A 21,835-nucleotide genomic window follows, 5' to 3' on the forward strand; every position below is an offset into this window, starting at 1 on the left:
ATTTTAAAAAGTAATTTGATTTTTTTAAAAGAGGACAGTCTTAAATTCCTTTTTCTAATGAAAATTATAATGAAAGCATCCTCATTTGGTCATTTACAGCATGATAGCAGAGAATCTACACTAAATGACATCCAGGCTTTTCAAGGCTAACCCAGTATAATTAATTCATAAAGTGCCAACAAATATCACAATAAGTTTTGTAAGCCTATTCATGAACCCCCGATATCTTGTACCATAGTAAATAAACAAAGTAGAATTGAAAAATTGGGCATACTAGTCTTGAGTAATATTCAAATATCATTTACAAAATAATCCTAGTTCATGTCAGTTTAAAAGAATAAAAAAGAACTCATTTTTGTACATGTGTATAACTACCTTCAATGATATCTATTTACATCAAACCCTATTTCAAAAATCAACTGTCAAAGAAAAGAAGGTCTAGAAATAAAAAAGAGGTAAGATTATTTATTTATTTTCGGTGGGGGGTACTGGGGATTGAACTCAGGGGCACTCAACCACTGAGCCACATCCCCAGCACTATTTTGTATTTTATATAGAGACAGGGTCTCACTGAGTTGCTTAGTGCCTTGCTTTTGCTGAGATTGGCTTTGAACTCGTGAACTTCCCGCCTCAGTTGCTGGGATTACAGGCGTGTGCCACTATGCCTGGAAAGAGGTAAGATTTTAATAGATTTATTTGATCTATAAAAATGTTGGCCCTCAAATTTATAAAGGAAGCCAAAGTTGTTTTTAAAATTAGTGCACATTATCAAGCACTACATTTGTTTCCTAAATCAATAAATCACAATCAAGTTTTTTAATTAAAAAACCATATTATAAAAAGCCAACCTTGAAACTCCTGGATGCCAGCTAACTTGGGTGCATCAAGAAGCCAGTCAGTGAGCGTCTGATTCTTAAAAGCGATGCTGCGAAACTGCTTCCCACCATTCACATTCCAGGTTCCGACACATACTCGAATTTTCTTGGGCTTTGAATACTTGTAGAAGTTCTCACACATGCTCTTTAATACTTTTGAAGATGCTGATCAAAAACAAAACACAACAGAATTTTAGCTGCATTAAATCATTTATAAAAATTGATTTTCATAACTGAGGTATGAAGTCTGAAAAGTATATTTATCATCACAAGCACAAGTAAGATACATGCACAGGCACAAAAATGATCCAGCATTGAACATAGAGCCCTGATTGAGGCAACTGAGCAACACACTTTTTAAAAGAAATCAATAAAATTAAATATAATAGCCAAAGTTAAAAAACTAATACAAATCAGCAACATACAACATGCAGAATGTACAGTTCTGTTACAGTGAAACAGTACACTGTTTTATAATGTACAAAATCTACAGATTGAACATTTTTAGGAATACAGTAACTGGACTTTAAACAATTTTTATTAAGAGGCTGGTAAAAACTTGAATTTTATTTCTTCTCAAACAAAAACGTTTAAGAAAGAGCATTTATATTTAAGATTTTTGCTACTGACAGCTTACGTATTATGTATTATGGAAAATATGTATTATGGAAGATAATGAAATAGCTGAAAATGAAATCCCACTAAATGCTAAACAGACACCAAAGTCCTTAGCAATGGTCCATGAGGCCCTAGATAATTTATCTAATCCTTCTACCTCTCATCTACCCTCTCCTATTCACTTACTGCCTCTGCCACTGGTCTCCCTGCTGTTTCAAAAAGATACCAGGTCTACTCCTACCACAGAGCCTTTGCACTGGCCGTTCCACTGCCCGAGACAACTCTCACCACAACTCCTTCAAGTGTTTTCAGTGAGGTCATCCCTGACCACTTATTTAAAACTGCTCTCTGCCCCTGCCCTTCCATTATCCTCTCGTGCTTGTTTTTCTCTCTAGCATTACCATCTATAAAACAACGTACAGGTTAAGCAACTCCAATCTGAAAATCTGAACTCCCCATGGATTTTTAAGCATAATGTGATGCTCAAAAAGTTGAGGATTTTAAAGCAATTGAAATTTTGGAGTTTCAGATTAGGAATACTGAAGTGGTAAACTATGCAAATACTCCAAAATAAAATTAAAAAAAAAAAAAAAGAACTCTGAAATCTGAATTATTTCTGGTCCCAAGCATTTCAGATAAGGGATGCTCAACCTGTATTTTATTTATTTATTCTCTAAGTATCTCTCTTCATGACAATGGAAGAAAGGTTGGTTTGTTTTGTTTGTTTCAATATCCCTAGCAACAAAAAAATAGTGACTGGTAAGAAATAAAATACATAATTGTTAAATGTATGTTTAATACATTTTGAATCCTCTCGATTTTTTTGTCTACCACCTATCTAGACCTTTTAAGTTACTCTCCATTTTGGTTAACTTCTTGGCACTTAAAAATAGATAGAACTTCAACAGTACCTCAACCTAAAACTATAATATTTGTACTTCATTGGCAGTTAACTGGTAAGAGGAAAAAGAAATCAAAACTACTTCACTTTTTTCCACGAATCTTATATTATTCTGATATTATGAATCAGTAGTCTACTGAGAAAATGAGAGTGGAAAAAGTAAGTAGTACGTTAGGATTATTATGAATACAGTTTTAACCTGTGGACCCCCTAAAAGAACTGTTGGTTTACATAATAAGCATATCCCCATTGTTCCAGGAGCAGATATGCATATTTCTCTTGCTACTGATTTGACTACTTGTAGAGGTATCTGGATGGTAATAAAAGCAGATTATTTGTTTTGGTCTATCAGTATGGTTAATTGAAAGCTGACTGTACCTAGATAAAAATCATTCTCAATCAGACTGGTTTATCATTGGTCTTTATAATTAAAGTCACGGCCATTTTTACTACTGTGAAAACAGCTTCTACAATATATTCTTCATCAACATACACTCTATGATTTTATAACTTAAAATATTTAGCAAGAGAATAAAGAACAGCATGAACAAAAACAGGCTGTGGCATTGTATAAATTAATAAAAAATGATTTTTAAATGACATAAAAATATATAAGCACATATGTATATATGTAAAATATATATATACACATATATGCATATAGTAATGTGCTTAAAGAAATAATGACTCTGTGCTCAAACCTAGATGTCCACCCCTAACTACCACATCATTTCAGAAAATGGTGTTCATTACATAATCCAAAAATATAGCCCAGTGCTCTCTTTCCTACTCTTTTTAAGATTCAGAGTAAATATCTAGGTAAAACAAATCTTAAGTAACTTGATACCAAATCTTAAGGGGAAGAAAAGATGTTATTTTCAGCTAAATTTCTGGCAAGAGCTTTCTTGCTTTTGTTCCTTTTGCCACATATTCATCTTTAAAGACAGAATCATAAACCTTGTCCAGAGAATGAAGACATGGGGCTCCTATTAAATAGGCAGAAAAAAATAATAACCTCTCAGTTTCATGTACTTTGGTGTATTGGTGTTTTTAAAATCAAACAATTTCATATCATTTTTTAGTGCAGGTCTGTAGTAATAAAATACTGGCATCCACAATGTAAGAAAATGAAATAATGCTTTTTCACCAACTGTGTGTGACACAGTTGAGAAGTCACAAATAGCACAGATAGTACTCTGAAATTAATCTAAAATAATCACATCTTTTTTTAAGTAGTCTATTAAGAGTAAGATATAATACTAAAAATGTTTATTCAAAGAAATATAAAAATGAAATTAAGACTAGCTGAATTATCTTTAATTGAAATCAAGTCATTGATAAGAAGATAAAGAACACTGTGTATCTCCTGAAGTACTTAACTTTCACAAACTTAACATTTTTCTTTCAGATTAAAACAAAATATCAATTTATTCTGTTACAAGAGTCTGAGAACAAAATGAGAAAATTTCTAATTATATCTTTTTATTTGTGTACAGTATTAACTTTAGAAAAAGAAAAAGTTTCTTTTATTTATAGATCAATTTTCTATACTGTACCTGACTGTAATGTCTGTTCAGAAACTATGGATGCACGAAGAAGAAAACAAAGAATCATTAGTAAAACAACAAGTTAGTCAAAATCTAGAGTGTTACAATAAAACATTCTGAGATGGCCTCACTTTTCTTTAAAAATCAATTTGATGACTTGATTTTTTTTCCTGATGGCTACAGAACACCAAAGATTGCAAATAGATGACGATGACTGATACAAATCCTCTGCATCAAAGAAAATTCTACAGTGACTCAGCTCTACTATATCACAATCAGAAGGCCCGAAGCCTGCTCTTTCAGCTGCTTTCGTGTTTGTGTATGCATGTCACGTGCACATGTGTGAGGATATGAATATGAAAACTTAAGAGGCTACAGGACTAAAGATATGAAAAGTACTGCTCTAATACATACCTTTTAGTATGTTTTCTGAGACTCACCAGTTGATAAGTACTATCAATTCAGCTGTAACAAGATATATGCATTCTAAAAACATCACTGCATTATGCAAAATTGTGCCAATTCCCATAGCTGTGGGGTTTATGGGAAAAATAGGGTTGGGGCGTCATACTAAAAACTTCAACAATAACACCCCAAAATGATAAGAACCTAATAAACACAGTAGCATTTATTATGCATGTTAAAAGGTTAAAAAGTGCATGAATACTACAACGATTAATGCACTTCATCTTGAAAAGATATGAAGTTTGCTTGTAGAAATGGGCATCAGAAGGGTATAATAATTGTGATTGACAGTAGAAGGGTTATTGGAAAAATGGATGAGCAGTTGAAACACCAGATGAGGATAGATATGGGTCATAACACACATGGTGGACTGGGGTAGAGAAGATGTGTTAAGATACACATATCTTACATGTATGTGTGTTCTACATATTTGTACCCATATCAGTTCTGTTGGATACAGATTTCTACATTTACCTAATATTGCTTGCCAGCAAAATCACGCATAAGCTCATGCAAAGTTGGCATTATGCTCAAATCATTCCTAATTTATCAACCATGTTGGAACAAATTTCCCATCTCAAAACAAGCACTACAGCAGAACTGACTGCACTATTTTTTTAAAGGCATATTTTACATATAGTAAAATGTGCAGGAAACTAAAAAACTGATGCTCAAGTTTGGGAATTACTTAGATTCTTTGTTGCTCTTTTCCTTCAACCACTTACTTTCAATTGTTGCTTATTTATGCCTCCACATCAAAGTTGGTACAGGTGGAAAGAGGTGACAAAACATAAATCAGTCAGTCTCTACTTTTGAAAGCCAGGAAGAAAGCCTGAAGTTGAAAGCAGTAGCTAAGACCAGATCTTTTCCCCCGATTCTGAGTCAGTCTGGGTTCCCTAGCTTCTAACAGATCCGTGAGGAGCGGGCCATAATTAATCCCCTCAGAGCACCATGTGGTCTAAGCTCTTAGACCAAGAAATTACCTGAAAGGACATAACTTGATGTAGGAACAATTTTCCTCAAGCAAGCAAGAAACACTGGAAAGTTCATATGGGACTAATAGTAAAAAAAAAAAAAAATCCATAGTGCTATAAAGTCAAAATGGAAAAAAAGTGGGACTATGGAAGTGTAATTTATTGTCAATTATAAACCAATAAAGTTGGGAGGGGGGAAAAAAAAGAAACCCTAATCTATTATGTATATAATGAATTCTGAGTTTTCCTATAGTACTACTTTTATGTGCTCACTGACATAAGAAATTCATATTCTTTTGATTTTTAATAAAGATATACAATGGAAGGTAAAAACTATCTTGAAAGCCATATATTTATGTCAAACATTAAAATTAGTAATAGCAGTTAATGACCAGTAATAAACACTACTTTAAATTATTAATTAATATGATTTAATGCTTATTTGAACAATAACAATAAAAATTAAGACCAAGAGTAGAATTTTTTGGAGTGGCAATTAGCAAACTAAACAACATAGGTATTCATTTTTTCAAGAAAGTATTTAAAAATATAATTAGATTATTGAATGCTCTATTATAAGTGTTGAGTATTATATGAAAACTCAACTATTATAAAGTTAGTAATACATAAGATCATTAATCCCCTCAATCATAATCTATAGAAGAAAACATGCATATTCTAGAGAAGAAAGTATTTGGTCAGTTTATGCCTAAATAATATCACTAAGGGTATAAGCATTTTACAAACACAAGCTACAACTAGAGAATGCTATTTTTGCAGGAGGGGGGGGGGGCAGGAGGCATGTACCAGGGATTGTATTCAGAGGCAATCCCCACATCGCCAGCCCTATTTTCTATTTTATTTAGAGACAGGGTCTCAACTGAGTTCCTTAGCACATGGCTTTTGCTGAGGCTGGCTTTGAACTCTCAATCCTCCTGCCTCAGCCTCCCCAGCTGCTGATTACAGGCACGTGCCACCACACCTGTTTGGAAAAAGCAATTTTTAAAAATCACCTTTACAAAAACTCCTTCCAAAACTATTTTAATCAACTATGACCTAAATATTGTTAATTTTAATGTTTACATTTGCCTCTTGAACTTTTAGAAGAACTGTAAATTACACAAAGTAAATAAAATATAAAGTAAGTATGCATACCACGCAAACTTCCAGTAGTTAAAAGTGCCCGAGCTTTGTCAGCTAAATCACTATTTAGAGTGTTTCCCAGCAGCAAAACATCAATGGCTTCTTGCTTGGAGCTATCAAAAAAGTTATTCTGAATTGTTCTGGTAACAGAACGAGCACCATCTTTTAACTTTCCAGCCTGTTGAGGGAGAAAGGAACATGAGTTTTCATTCTAAATACTGTTTATTTTACTTGAGTTAACATTTTGCAACTGTAAGTTGGTTTCATATTATTTTAGTTTAAAAAGGACTTAATCACCTTCCTTATTTTGAATATAAAACCTTTACATTAAAAGGCCTCAAGATGTCACTATTTCCTTTCCTTTTATGCATAACTGTTTACAAAGAAATAAAAAAGCTAAGTGCCACAACTGCATCCAATAGTGATACAGAGCAGTAAATGTTTACAATTGTTTACTATAAAGGAAATAACCAGAAGCGTACTTATTTAAAACAAGGTACTTCCTTCTTACATCATAACTTCCACATTTCAGGATGGGATGGGTAAGGAGATAAAGGCTGATACATTGATCTTATGTGTCCCTACAAAAACCTCAAATTACTTTGATAGAGGAAAAACAAAGTTGAAATTGCTTCCAAATAAATGTTAGTTAAAACTGACTGTAAGCCTAAAATTAAAGGTCATTCTAAAAAGAAATTTATAATTACAGTTCATAAATATTATATGTAAACTATAGTTTGTATATTTAGAGTCATTTTGTAGCCTATACAAATACAAATCATAAAAATAATAAACTTATTCCTACAGTTAAGTGATATATGACTTTTAATGAACATGTATTTTATTTAGACATGTTAGTTATTACAAAGAGGATTCAATCTGATCTTACAGATTTTGACTGTTCAAAACAAACAAAAAAATTACCAAAAACAAAAACAGCCCCAAACTTTTGCCTTTTAGAAAATAACTTCAATTTGCAATATGTAATTTTTATTCCTTAGAGGAATAACACTAATTAGATTTCTTTTCAAAATATACAATTTTCTTCAGTGCCAACAAATGAATGCCACTATATTTCATCATTTAAATTCCACATTAAAACATTATTTCCTTTCAGATGACAATATACACAAATGATATTGAAAGAACACTCACCAGTCACATTATCAGGCAATTAATCAAAAGGAACCCAAAGAAAGGAAAAGAAAGAGCAGTTCAGATGTTAGATTTTAGCTCAATTCAGTCTAGCAAATTTAATATATAAAGATTTATCTACATATTTTAAGTGATAAAAGACCACTGAAAATATATGTAACTTCTGTACATATATTGACTTAGTCATGGAAAAAAACAATAAAAGCAGAAGATTATTTTAAGCAATAGTTGTAGAAAATCAGCTTTTAATAGCAAGAATTATGTCTATTAAAAAGGAATAAATGAAAGCTTAACAGTTTCAAGTTTTCAAATATAGGAAGCATTTAAGAAGTAAATATTTTTAAAAGTCAATGCAAATGATTCCTAAGAGTTGAGCAAAAGGAATTCTGCAGGTAAGACTAATACCTCTGAGTAGGGGTATGGCATTTTATGAGATACGGAAGAGGAGGAATCAAGATTTGGAAAATTAAAAGAAGACATGGAGATGACAAATAGTCTTTACAGAATTTCCATTGCTATACTAAAGTTCAATGTGAACTATAAAAGTTATAAATGATCTCATTTCTATACTTAAATAATGAGAGATTTTAGAGATCTGAACATTAATAAATTCAAGTGAAATCAGGATCTCTTAAAAGTTAAATATTTAAGTATATAAAATAAAGAAAAATAACCCAAGTATAGTTCCAAAATTCCACAATAAGGACCAAATACTAAAGGGGATAGTAGTCTACAGATAATACCAACAATTAAAAAATAATGCTGAAAATCAAAATTATAATTAAATCCATATCTTGTACTTCCTTGGCACATTCTGACAGCCTCCTTTTCAAGTCAAAATAAGTAGAAGGACAAAAATTCAACAACTAAACCCTAGAAATGTTGAGTTCATAGTAGGTTTTGCAAAAATTGTTGACGGATTTATTTGTCCATTTAACATGTATCTATTCAAATGTGAGGTGCTGTGTCAAGCTCCGGGGACACGAAGTCATATGAGATAGGATACTATATTAAGAAGGTCAAGGTAAAAAAAATCATTTTTACAATTAATATAAAGAATCAAAAAAGTAAAATAGATATTCAAGGAAAAATCATAAAAAATAGCAATACATGCAGTCCTAGTGGATTATTACTGAATGATTAAGTATGTCTCATATACCTATACTTCTCAAACCTAAGAAAATATGTATTCCATTTAATTATTATTACCCACTGTAGAAGGAAGTATTAAAGAGGGCACAAAAGCATGATAAAACAGAATTCTAAAATAGGTATTTATTAACTTCAAAATCTGTTAGTTAAATAAAAAGGTCACTTAAAAGCTTTACTAAGAGAAGAAAAGGAGACTATCTTTAGTAATATTATCACAGGTGGATCTACCTTAGCCTTCCCTTCAAGAGCACCAGTTCCTGCATATATCTTACTGATGGAATCACCATTCACAGACCACATGGACCGAAAAACTTCTTGAAAACGAGTCACCAACTGAGGCTTTTCAGCCAGGCCAAGAGCTTCCAACTGTTTAGCTAGCATCTAAAACAGCAAACAAGAACCATTTATAAACATAACAATTAATTGTAACGACGTTTAAGAACTATTAGAATCAAATAAAAAATTTATAGTTACAGGACAATGTGAGACTGGCTTCTGAAAACAAACACTTTACTAGGCTGACTGTTGTTTTCTACCATTTCAATTCTTAAAGTACATGCCACATCAATGAAAACTAAAGTAACATATTCCCTTGTATTAATAAGAACCTCTTTCTGGTTAAATGATAAAATTAATCTTCAAGTATCCCTATAAATCAGATGAGTTTACATTAATCACCCAAAGGATATAATTAATCAACAGCATGTATCAGAAAACATCTATCTAGTTTACCTAAATATATACGAAAATAACAGAGTTTCTTTAATTTTGGGATTTAGTTCTATAAGTTTGGTAATAAAAGTCAAGAGATTATTAAAAAGAAGAAGGCTGCTCTTGAATTGTCACAAAAATAAAGAAAATAAGTTATAGCTTCAACTATGTCATGACCCATTTTTATGTATCAAATCTATATTGATAGTATGTACAAAGGAAAACTAGGAGGAACACAGCAAGCAAGGAATTTAAGGACTTAGGGCTACCACAATTCCTTCATCTCAGATAACAAAGAGTACAAGTGCTCATGGAAGTTTCTGACCATTACTTTATGTGAATTCTAGCCTTGAAATCAGGAAGAGTCAAAGCAATACAAAATCATTCTCCAATCCGCTTCTCTTACTTGGAATCCAGTAATATTCTTTGCCTTGTATTTTTTACTAAACTCCTTCCCATTGATGTTTTAACTTATCTTTTAAGTATAGTGATTACCCATAATTATAGAAGAATCAAAAACTAAAATAACATTAAAAACCTTAAATAGGTTCAATTATTCCCCAAGACTTAAAGCAGAGTTGTTTTTTGCTAACAAGGAGAACAAAACAAAATAAGCCCCAGGAGAAGAGCCCCTTCATCATTTAAATTTTCCCTTTCCAAGGAAGTAGGTGAAACTGATCTTGCTTCACTATTAGTTTGGTTTTGCCTACTTTAGCAGTAAAATTTGTAACCCGTCAACCAAATGCTATGAACATTCTTGAATCTACCTGCCAATAGTGGAGGGTCAGCTAAGACAGATTCTGAAAATTAACAACAATTATTCTTTTCATTGTGAGTTTTAAGTATTTCAATAAGCTTACTCAGAATCCACATAAGTGTATTCAGTCACTTAAAACCAGAACATAAAAAAAAAAAAAAAAAACCTAAGGCAATGTGATAAACTCCATCTAAATAATCAACATGCCTTTTTTCCCTTCTTTTTTCTTGGTGGGGGGCAGTACGAGGGATTAACTCAGAAGTGTTCCACCACTGAGCTGAGCTACACTCCCCAGCACTTTTACTTTTTTATTTTGAGGCAGGGTTTTCCAAGTTGAAGAGCCTGGCCTCCAATTTACAATTCTCCTGCCTCAGCCTCCCAAGACACTGGGATTGCAGTGACACCCAGCCCAACATCTTATTTTAGTTTTCCTCTATATCATATTTCCTAAATAAATTATAATGATAATCCTCAATGACAGGTTTCATAAAAGTCAAATCAGTAAAATTTATTTGGTTACGTCAAAATGTATTTCTGCAACAGAGAATTTTACCCACTGTACTTTCAATTTTAAGACAAAGAAACTCAGCTGCAGAGTAACCAATTAACCAATACTCTGGCCAAATTCAAGATTATTAACAAGAAGAAGAACAATTATTTTCTATTTCTGTTTTCATACCACTTTAGAGTTATGTTAAGTTCTTATAGAACTAAATGAAGATCCACCACAGCCTTATGATCCTAACTTGTATAATAAGGGAGTCTCAGGAAGTTCATGACTGCTACACAGTTTGAAAAACAGTTGAAACTATTTATATTAGACTAACTTTGATGGATAAGAGGTAAAGAAAATAAACCTAAACACCTACTAGGAAGTTGAATCTCATTCATTTTCATTCTCACTATGACATTTTTCATCTGATCCAATTTTTTTTTGTAGTTACTGATTTGAAAATATTAAAAAACTGGATTGGATAATTTTTTTACAATAAAAAAAATCTTAAAGGATTATACTTTTGAAAATAGACCCTCCCTATCCTAAAAGACACTTACAAAAGGCAACATAGAGAATAAAGGACAAACACATACATTAAGTTTTTCAAAAGACATGCAAAGAAGCAATTATTGGAATAGTATAAATAATCAGTTTTTCAAAGGGAATAGAAGGAAATAGCTACATACAGAGAATGTGAGGAGCAGATAAAGGAAACATTTAAATCAAAAGGTATTTTAGCAAAAAAAATAAAGACTAAAAAAGAAGTAAAAATGCATTTAATGAAACATAACTGCATTTTTATATTCTGAAAAGTAACTAGTGAAAAACATAAGTATTATAAAAGCATTCGAAGAGGCATATGGTAGAGGATACATGCATTTTAATTTATTTTTTACCTCTAAGCCAAGAAATGCCTGCACACTATTTGTTCTATCAAGACAATCCAAGCAATTTGTTCGAACTGTACCACTCTGGCATCTGTAACAATTTCATTAAAGTTAAAGTTATATTTGCATCAAAAATAAAGCTAAAACAAACAAGTTTATTAAAGCTAAAATAACTGCGGTGATTAAAACATAGTGCCCCCTTTCCCCTCCAACTTTTCATTATTACAATTTTCAGACATCCTAAAAAGATAAATTATGCCATAACATCCATACAGTCACCTTCCAGATTCTACAATCTGTTAACTGTGTCATAAGTCTTTATCACATATTTGTTATACATTTATTTTAATTAGGTTAATAGGAGCTAAATGAACATTCAGATTTATAATCCTATAGTCCTTTGCACATAACAGATAATTAAATATTCATGGAAAGAAGTTTAAAAAACTTAAGGTCTACCTATCTGTATTGACTATGCTATAACATTGCTATGACATTGATACTAAGTAAATAATACAATTGAAAAAAAGAAAAAATGTGTTATTCACAAAGTTTACCTCAACTTATATTCTGAACTTAAATCTTTCAATATTTACTTTTTCCCTTTATTTCTTATACAAAACTGAAAACTTAAGTTACACTAAAGCAGAGAGTAAGCATATGCCATTTACTTTTATTTGCACTTAATAATAACCAGGGTCAGGAAATATTAACACGTCAGTTTTCAAAGAGAGGTGGAATAGTTTTATAGGTAACAGCAAGAGGTCTGAAGTCAGATGAATCTTAGCTTTAATACTTCCTAGTCATGTGACTTGGAACAGGTTATAGCCTATGACTCAATTTCCTCAAATGTAAACGGGCATAACATTAGCTGCTATTACTGAAACATAGACTATGCTGCCTGTTCCATACTGTGTGCTCTTATTTGTTAAATTCTATAGAAAATTCAGAATAAAAATGACATTTAAATTATAAACTTCAATTTTAAAAAGGAAATTAAAGAGTTCAATGATAAGAATAATTTTTAAAATACAGCAAAGTTTCAATTTAAAGAACAGAGAAAGACAGCTGTCAAACCTTTGAACTTCACTCCCATCAAAATAAAAAAATCCATAATCTAGAAACTTCTGGACTTGAGGTTTAAGAACACTATGCAATTTTTCTGCCTTTCCTCCTTTAACCATTTGATGATAATCGAAATTCACCATGTGGATATCAGCAGCATGTTCAGAAGCTTTTAAATGACTCTGAAAAGTAAAAAGGCAAAAGAGTCATCTGAATATTAATTAAATATGATCTGATCGATATAATGTTATAAATAAAAACTTACCATTTTAAATTAAAATCTCAGCATGACCCCTTGAAATTTTACTAATCTCACAAAGCTTTCATTGACACTAATAGTAAAATGGAAATTTACCTTCTGGTACCAAATGACATCTATTCCCTAAAACTTCCCTGAGAAATTGGGTGACATAATTAACACCAGGGAATTTAAATAAAAGTGTGGTATGATTTATAAAATGAAAAATTATTTCCAATCACTAGTATTTTATTTTTCAACACCGATTTAGTAACTGATTATACCAATTACAGAATCTCAAAATATTCTTTTTTTAACACAAAGCATAAAGAACTGTAAGATTAATTTTTATACTTTCATCAATACTTACACACATTTTTAAAGTAAGCTACTAAAAATTCACACTCTAAAGAATAATCTGTTTATTAACAATACTTATATTACAAGGCTAAAATATACCCAATAACTAGTTAACTTTTTAGACTGAACTTTAGATGATTTCCACCATTTTAAGTTTTATGTAACCATTTTCATTTTTTTATGTAACACCATTTTTATATTAATTCATTATTGACTCAATAACCATTTATTAAAAGTATTTTTCTTTAGAAGCCAGGCATTTTGCGTTCTTTTTACGGGGTAGGGGAGATTATTTTTCTGCTTCTCTAGAAATTAAATAAGCAGATTAAAAAACAAGTTCCACTGACTTGAAAACTTTCCAAAATTCAAATTTCAGCAGCACAATCTAAATTGTTCCCTAATAGCTCCAAGGAGTTAGAAGTTCCAATAAGTACCTAACCTTTTTCTAGGAAATAATTTACTTCCTGGGAGAATTTCATTATTGTATTATTTTTTTAAATACTATTCTAGGTGATTGTGGGCCAGAACAAAAGAAGAAATGGCCATACTTACCTGGAAAGCCTTACTTAGCATATGTTCACCTTCTTTGGATCCAAGCAAATTTACTATTATTTGTTTGCCATATAAATTCTTAAGAGTTCTAAAATGCCTATTGAGAAGAGAAAGGAAATAAGTATATGTCAAATGATAAGCCACCCCCATCATCAGGACTTGTCACATTTTAAGTGCTCAGCAGCTATTTTTGGCTAATAGTTACCAGTGAATAATGTTCCCAGAAAGGAGGTTTTAAGGCCAAAAGATTAAGATCCACCCCTAGAATTTTTTTTTAATTTTAAAATCATGTTTATTATTTGTAAGGTTTTTTTTTTTTTTTTACAAGTTATAACACTATGTGTTACAGTCTTCAAACTGAATTAGAAGTCAGAGGAATTTTACATGGCGTCAAAAAAGTTCTAAGCAATCAATAAATAGAAGTAATCTCACTGCTGAGCAATATCAAAACTTGTAGGACTATGTAAAAATAATCAGTCTTACCTGTCAAAAGCAGGTGCATTAGCCTCAAATCCCCTTGACATACGAACACGATGGGATCCCACCTTAGACAAGAAAAATACATTAATCACACCAAAAACCAACATGTAGACAATAAATATCAAGCTTGAAATATGTTAACAATTCATTTTTAAACACACAGTAGCAAACCAAAGAGCTGATTTTCATTCATGATAATCTTAAAAAACAAAGTTTCCTCTTCCTTTTACTTCTAAAAAAGCAATCTCATTTAAAAAGTTACACTATTATGAAATACTTGTCAATAATAATTTTCAATGATTCAATGTTTTCATATATATTATCTTGTTCAATCTACTTGCCCTCTGAGATATACATAATCAATTCCAAAAAAAGATTCAGATGAGATTTTTACATCTCCTGACTTAAATTCCTGCTCTTCCAAACAGCCTACCACTGCCATGTTCATGTGTCCTTCTCTTTGCAATGCTGAGTACTCTATAATCACCTCTTCCTCACCAAAAGCTCCAATGAATTAAAAATGTAATTCCTTCCAGGAAAAAGATACATTCCAAGTCGACCTCATAGCCAGGCAGCTATAGTAACAGCATATTTTTCAGAATTAGAAATTTTGGGTGAAGTGAAATATATAAGATGGAAAATATCTATCTACTACATATTGTCATAATGTCTCTACACATAGGAGTGTGCAGAGAGATAAGGCAGACCTGAGAAAGATCTAATAGATGCCAAGAATAAATACAAAGGTAAGACCAATTTGAACTTTAACATTTGTCTCTGAGATGCTAGGATCAAAGTTCCCTAGAATTCATTCTTGCTAATCTGTGAACAAAGTGAATCGAGGTGTAGAAGGTATAGAAGGAGGCTGCCATATCAGTCACGCAGTTTGAAAAAAAAAGAAAAGAAAGAAAAACAGAAAATAAGTTTTAATATGCTTATCCAACTTCAAAACTGAATTACAGTATTATCATCAAGTATTCTCTATTACTGTCCAAAGTCAGACAATGTAATGATTATCCTGATAACCAGTGAATTCTTTCTTTCTCTTTAGTATGAAAGTGAATACTCTAACCTAGATTCACATTTACATCAAATGAATCATCTAGACTGAGTTTCATTCTATAGTTCTTGAAAGTCTTCATAAAATTTTAAAATTAGAAAAACGTGTGCCTCAGGAGATAAAATATTTTAAACTGGACAAAACTCATCAAAAGTTGACACTTTCTCCTTGGCATAATCTCAGGTTTACTGTCTATAACTATACAAAAGTTCAAGACCTAGCATCTTATTTATTAATATTTATCTTGCATAACACTGTGATTATCAGTAAGGTAAAAAAAATAAGTGCTCATGTTTTTAATTAATGCCTGTGGTTTTTCCCTACCATGTTGCTGCCCAACACAGATACTAGTGGTAGATATCACAGCTCTGAGAGCGATAGATTAGTTACATTAGAATGGGTTTTATTACTCACTGTTAAAGGGAAAATGGGAAAATTCTGTAACAAAGTAGCTGCTGCTGCTGTCAATTGTGATAAAAGAGGCACTCCAGATTCTTTTTTTTTTTTTTTTTTTTTTTTTTTTTTCACTGGGGTTTGAACCTAGGGATACGTTATCACTGAGTGAGCCATAGCCCTAACCCTTTTTTATTTTTATTTTGAGACAGAGTCTTGCTAAGTTGCTTAGGGACTCACTAAGTTGCTGAGGCTGGCTCAAATTTACAATTCTCCTGCCTCAGCCTCCTAAATTGATGAGATTATAGATGTGGGTCACCACATCTGGTCACTCCTGAAATTTTTAAGGTTTTAAAATAACCATAAATTTACTTAAGAAAAAAAGGCTGCATCAAGGATATATTTTTAAATTTTTAATTGGATGATATGGAACATCATTTTTCATTATTATTATATAATGTTCACATATTTCTGAAACTTCAACCAAAAATTGAGCACACAGCACTAAATGAGAAAAAAATTCATCATGCTTATCATCTTTTAAGACTTACTATAAACAATGTAATGGAGTAGTTGCCAACATTTAAAATATAATTCTTACTTATGAAGCACCTTTTGGCAACTTTATAATGCAACTTTAGAATTCATATTGATATTTACCAGTCCTATAAAAAGTCCCCAGGAACTGATGGCAAACTTTATGGAAGGTGCCACAGTCTTTGAATCTCTCTAGCACCTAGTATATACACACTAAAAGAACTTAAGTATTAACTGGAGAGATCAGCATGGATGAGTGATTAGAAGCTATTCAAATGAGATTTGAGTTGGATGTTGAAGGACAACACATCTTACTTTTGGAAGTAGAAGATTCCTGTTAGGAAACTGCAAAACATGAAGTAAAATAGGTAGAGTAAACCAGATTATGAGGAGATGGGTGTGAGGTATATATATGAAGCCAAATACATCAAAAATGGAAAGAAGTGTCAGAGAAGTAACCAGAAACAGAGCCTAGATGGATAAGATCAGTTAGAACCTTCGGGGCTTAAAGAAATCATGAAGACCTCAAAGGAGATGAAAAGAGTGAAATAAAAAGAAATGCAAAGTCACAATACCTTAGAGAATGCTAGGGCAAAGTATTACAAGGCTACCTTTCCTTGCTCAGGACCAGCTGATTCAGACGGTTAGAGTAAGATGGTGTACAACAGAAGTTCTTAACTTTGAGTGGAAGGGCACTTGTTTAAAAATGCATTCTAGGAGGTTCTGCTTTTACATGAGCTAAAGTTGAGGTTGTGAATCTGCATTTTATAATCACTTCAGATAAGTCTTTTAATCTTTTTATTAAAAAGTCACAGGGGAAATAATCAAAAAGATGCAAGAGCCAGCTGTGGTGGCATGCACCTGTAATCCCAGCAGCTCGAGAGGCAGGAGCACCAGGAGTTCAAAGCCACCCTCAGCAACTTAGCATGGCCCCAAGCAACTCAGAGAGATAAAATATTAAAAAGGGCTCAGGATGTGGCTCAGTGGTTAAGCACCCCTGAGTTCAATCTCTGATACCAAAAAAAGAAAAAGCAAGACAAGGCATAATTGTCTAAGGATTCTCTGTCCACGAATTCTAAAGTGGAACATCTCACTAGTCAACACAAACTTCAAAGATCCCTTAAAACAAATTCCAGTCCTGAGAACACACAAGACACCTACTATCCATTCACAGTCACCCTAAGTTAACAGATTCCTTGTTTGCCTTCCATGGAACAATTAATCTTTGGACTTGGCACTTTTAATTTTTTTTCAACTTAATTATCTATTTTTCCAATCTTTTACATCAGTCATATATTTTCCTGCCTTTATTAATGACTATTTTAGAATGGTGCAAAAACTATTTTTGTATTAAAAAAACACTCAAGAGAAAGTCCATTCCTATTCAAAGGAATGGCTGACTTTAAAAACTGCTAAGCTAAATAACTGTTGAAAACACTGACTTGGGTTAGGGGCTTGAGGTAAGATCCTTTTCTACACCTCTTCTCAATGCTATACGCTAAGGCACAAAACTTACTAGATTATACATACCAGAAGCCTAAAACGTTTATGATTTATACTTTAGGGCCTAAGGATTTGTGAATTAAAATACCAGATTGTACTATTGGATGAAATTCTGTATCATGACCTTATATTTTTTAAAAATATTGCAAAGATCAGCAAAGGAGAATTTAAAAATTATCAGAAAGCAAGTCAGAAAACATGCTGAAGATGATCATCATCACAGATTACCAAGTAAAATTCCTGTAGCAGATTTATTATTGATAACAGCAGCAACAGCTAACCCTGTGTCAGACACTCATGTTTTTCATTTAGTTCTTCTAACAATCCTATGAAGGGAGTACTATTAGTATTATTCTTGTTTTATACATAGAAATTAAACAGAAGGGAATTAAATCACTTGTTCAAAATCACTGTTTGTAGTGGTAAAGTATGTCCATTGAAAAGCTGGTATTGAGAATAGCTAAAGCAATCCTTAGCAGAAAGAGCGAAGCAGCGGGTATCGCAATACCAGATCTTCAACTCTACTACAAAGCAATAGTAACAAAAACGGCATGGTATTGGTACCAAAATAGAAAGGTAGATCAAATGGTACAGAATAGAGGACACGGACACAAACCCAAATAAATACAATTTTCTCATACTAGACAAAGGGGCCAAAAATATGCAATGGAGAAAAGATAGCCTCTTCAACAAATGGTGCTGGGAGAATTGGAAATCCATATGCAACAGAATGAAACTAAACCCATATCTCTCACCGTGCACAAAACTAAACTCAAAATGGATTAAGGACTTTGCAATCAGACCAGAGACCCTGCAGATTATAGAAGAAAAAGTAGGTCCAGATCTTCAACATGTTGGCTTAGGACCAGACTTCCTCAACAGGACTTCCACAGCACAAGAAATAAAAGCAAAAATCAATAAAATCAATAACTGGGATAGATTCAAACTAAAAACCTTTCTCTCAGCAAAGGAAACTATCAGCAATGCGAAGAAAGAGCCTACAGAGTGGGAGGAAATCTTTGCCAATCATACTTCAGATAGAGCACTAATCTCCAGAATCTATAAAGAACTCAAAAAACTCTGCACCAAGAATGCAAATAACCCAATCGACAAATGGGCTAAGGAAATGAACAGACACTTCACAGAAGAAGATCTACAAGCAATCAACAAACATATGGAAAAATGTTCCACATCTCTTGTAATAAGAAAAATGCAAATCAAAACCACCCTAAGATTCCATCTCACCCCAATTAGAATGGCAATTATCAAGAATACAAGCAACAACAGGTGTTGGCGAGGATGTGGGGAGAAAGGTACACTCATACATAGCTGGTGGGGCTGCAAATTAGTGCAGCCACTCTGGAAAGCAGTGTGGAGATTCCTTAGAAAACTTGGAATGGAACCACCATTTGACCCAGCTATCCCACTCCTTGGCCTATACCCAAAGGACTTAAAATCAGCATATTACAGAGATACAGCCACATCAATGTTCATAGCTGCTCAATTCACAATAGCCAGATTGTGGAACCAACCTAGATGCCCTTCAACTGATGAATGGATAAAGAAACTGTGGTATATGTATATAATGGAATATTACTCAGCCATAAAGAATGATAAAATTATGGCATTTGCAGGCAAATGGATGAAATTGGAAAATATCAGGTTAAGTGAGATAAGCCAATCTCAAAAAACCAAAGGACGAATGATCTCGCTGATAAATGGATGATGACACATAATGGGGGGAGGGAGGGGTTAGTGTTAGGGTTAGAGTTAGGATTAGGGAGTGGGGCAAGAATGGAGGAAGGAAGGACTGTATAGAGGGAAAAGAGGTGTGGGGGGGGAGGGAAAAAATAACAGAATGAATCAAACCACATTACCCTATACAAATTTATGATTACACAAATGGTATGCCTTTACTCCATGTACAGAGAAACAACATGTATCCCATTTGTTTACAATAAAAATTTAAAAAAATAATAAAAAAATTAAAAAAATAAAAAATGCACCAAAATAAAGAAAAAAAAAAAAAGAAAAGCTGGTATTGAACTTTTAACTATTACATTCTTCTACCTAAAGATTAAATCATTATATACTAAGATAATGAGATAATAAATACGTAAACATCTTGAAAATCAATGTGCTATAAAAACCTCTAAATTTTATAAATTTATAAATTTTAATTAAATACAGCAGCTGAATTTTTATGGATTTTTAGTAGGGTTTGCTTGTGATCTGTCCCACAGTGATTAACGTGTCAGAAGTCTGGTTTCCAAGGTGACACTTGAGATGATATGGAACTGTTAAGATGTGGGAAGTAGAGCAGAAGATCCTTAGGTTGTTGGGAGCTACCTCGGAAAGGAATGCTGGCCTCCTGGAGTGAGTTCTTGTGAGTTATAAAAGCCTGAGCCACCTCTTCTCCCTCTGACTTCCTTTTGCAACATATGATCTCTCTCTTACACATGCTCCCATGTGTGATGCCATCCAATATTAGGCCTTCACCAGAGGCTGAACCAATAGGGCTGCCCAATATTGGACTTTCAGTCTTCCTAACCATTAGCTAAAGTAAGCCTCTTTTCTTTATAAATTTGGCCTGCTTCAGGTATTTCATCACAGAAACACAAAACTGACTAATGCACTATTTGAAAGAACATTAAAGGAAAAAATATCCAAGACAAGACCCTTTTCAGAGTCCCACTTGTGAATTCAGCTAATATTATTAAATGGGATAGAATAATTAGTGAATTAATTATCCTGAAAATTTAGAGAATATGGAAAATTTTCAAGAGAGAAAAATAATAAAAATTGAACTTCAAACACATACTTGCAACCCAGGTTGCTCCCAGAACAATGGAACAGATCCCCGAATTTGTATAAAGGAAGAAACAGAGTCATCCAAGTACACGACCTACAAAAAATAATAATAGGAACAACAACATGTTTCCACATGAGGGGGGTTGTTACCTCTGTATCAGAAAAACAAAGTTACTACAATCAAATTACACATTTATAGTTTATAATCAATTTATCCCACATATAATTTGTTCTAATCAAAATATCCAAAACAATAATCTAAATAAGTTTGATATTTTTCCAGTTAATAATGTTAATCATCAAAATAAAAAGGAACTCCCTTTAAATTTCAATATTTTACATACATACTTTTATGTTTCTTTTAATTTTTTTTAGTTTTTTTCTTTTGCTTTTGCAATGCTAACCCCCAGTTTTGTTTTGCTTTCTTTTGCACATACTAGTCTAGCAGTCTACTACTGAACTACATCCTCAGCCTTTTTAAAATTTTATTTTGTGATACAGTCTCATTAAGTTACCCAGGCTGGCTTCAAACTTGCAATCTTCCAGCCTCAGTCTCCCAAGTAGCTACGATTATAGGCCTGTTCCCCTGAGGACAGCCTCCTTAGCTTTTTATATTTTTCAAAACTTAATTTGATGATCTGAGTTGAACTGGTACAAGGCCTGAATTTATAATTATATAGTTTCACAATCAAAAATATAATTTTTAATTTTTAGGTAGTATACATATCTATCTTTTTTTTTTTTTTTTTTTTTTTTTTTTTTTTCTGTGCTGGGAATCAAACTCAGGGACTTGTGCTTGCAAGGCAAGCACTCTACCGACTGAGCTATCTCCCCAGCCCTACATATCTATCTTTAAGAGTTGGGTTTAACTGCATAAAAATATTCTTCTTGTCTAGCTCTATAATTGAGGATTTTTTAAATTCAATATCAAATATACATCAGTGACTATGCCATGTTAGATAGTGAATATCTTACCTACTTGAAGAGTCATACCAAAATAAGTTTGTTTGTTTTAGGGAAGCCTTCCTCAGGAAGTTGCCAATTATATCACAGACAAGATTACAGATGTTAAAATGTGTTCTACCTCAAATAAAAATCTGTTATTCTAGTATTATCTGTGCCTCTCCTATAACACAATAATAAGCAATATAAAAC

At 32.5% G+C, this 21,835-nt stretch overlaps 1 protein-coding gene across 14 annotated transcripts in view; it reads right to left on the reverse strand.

Moving 5' to 3' along the window:
- Synj1 (synaptojanin 1) overlaps positions 1–21,835 on the reverse strand; it is a 78,606-nt gene that overhangs the window by 32,392 nt on the left and 24,379 nt on the right. For 7 of the 14 annotated variants that reach the window (XM_047563781.1, XM_047563779.1, XM_047563777.1 and 4 more), the window contains exons 6-14: positions 20,691–20,774; positions 14,380–14,441; positions 13,897–13,993; positions 12,759–12,928; positions 11,691–11,772; positions 9,059–9,211; positions 6,536–6,701; positions 3,951–3,974; positions 849–1,040 (exon numbers count right to left, since the gene is read on the reverse strand). In XM_047563781.1, the coding sequence (XP_047419737.1) occupies positions 849–1,040; positions 3,951–3,974; positions 6,536–6,701; positions 9,059–9,211; positions 11,691–11,772; positions 12,759–12,928; positions 13,897–13,993; positions 14,380–14,441; positions 20,691–20,774 (1,030 nt within the window). The remainder of the gene's footprint in view (positions 1–848; positions 1,041–3,950; positions 3,975–6,535; positions 6,702–9,058; positions 9,212–11,690; positions 11,773–12,758; positions 12,929–13,896; positions 13,994–14,379; positions 14,442–20,690; positions 20,775–21,835) is intronic. The other 7 variants (XM_047563774.1, XM_047563778.1, XM_047563787.1 and 4 more) reach the window with 2 other exon arrangements.

This window comes from Sciurus carolinensis, chromosome 9 (genome assembly GCF_902686445.1).
Source record: "Sciurus carolinensis chromosome 9, mSciCar1.2, whole genome shotgun sequence".
NCBI lineage: Eukaryota > Metazoa > Chordata > Mammalia > Rodentia > Sciuridae > Sciurus > Sciurus carolinensis.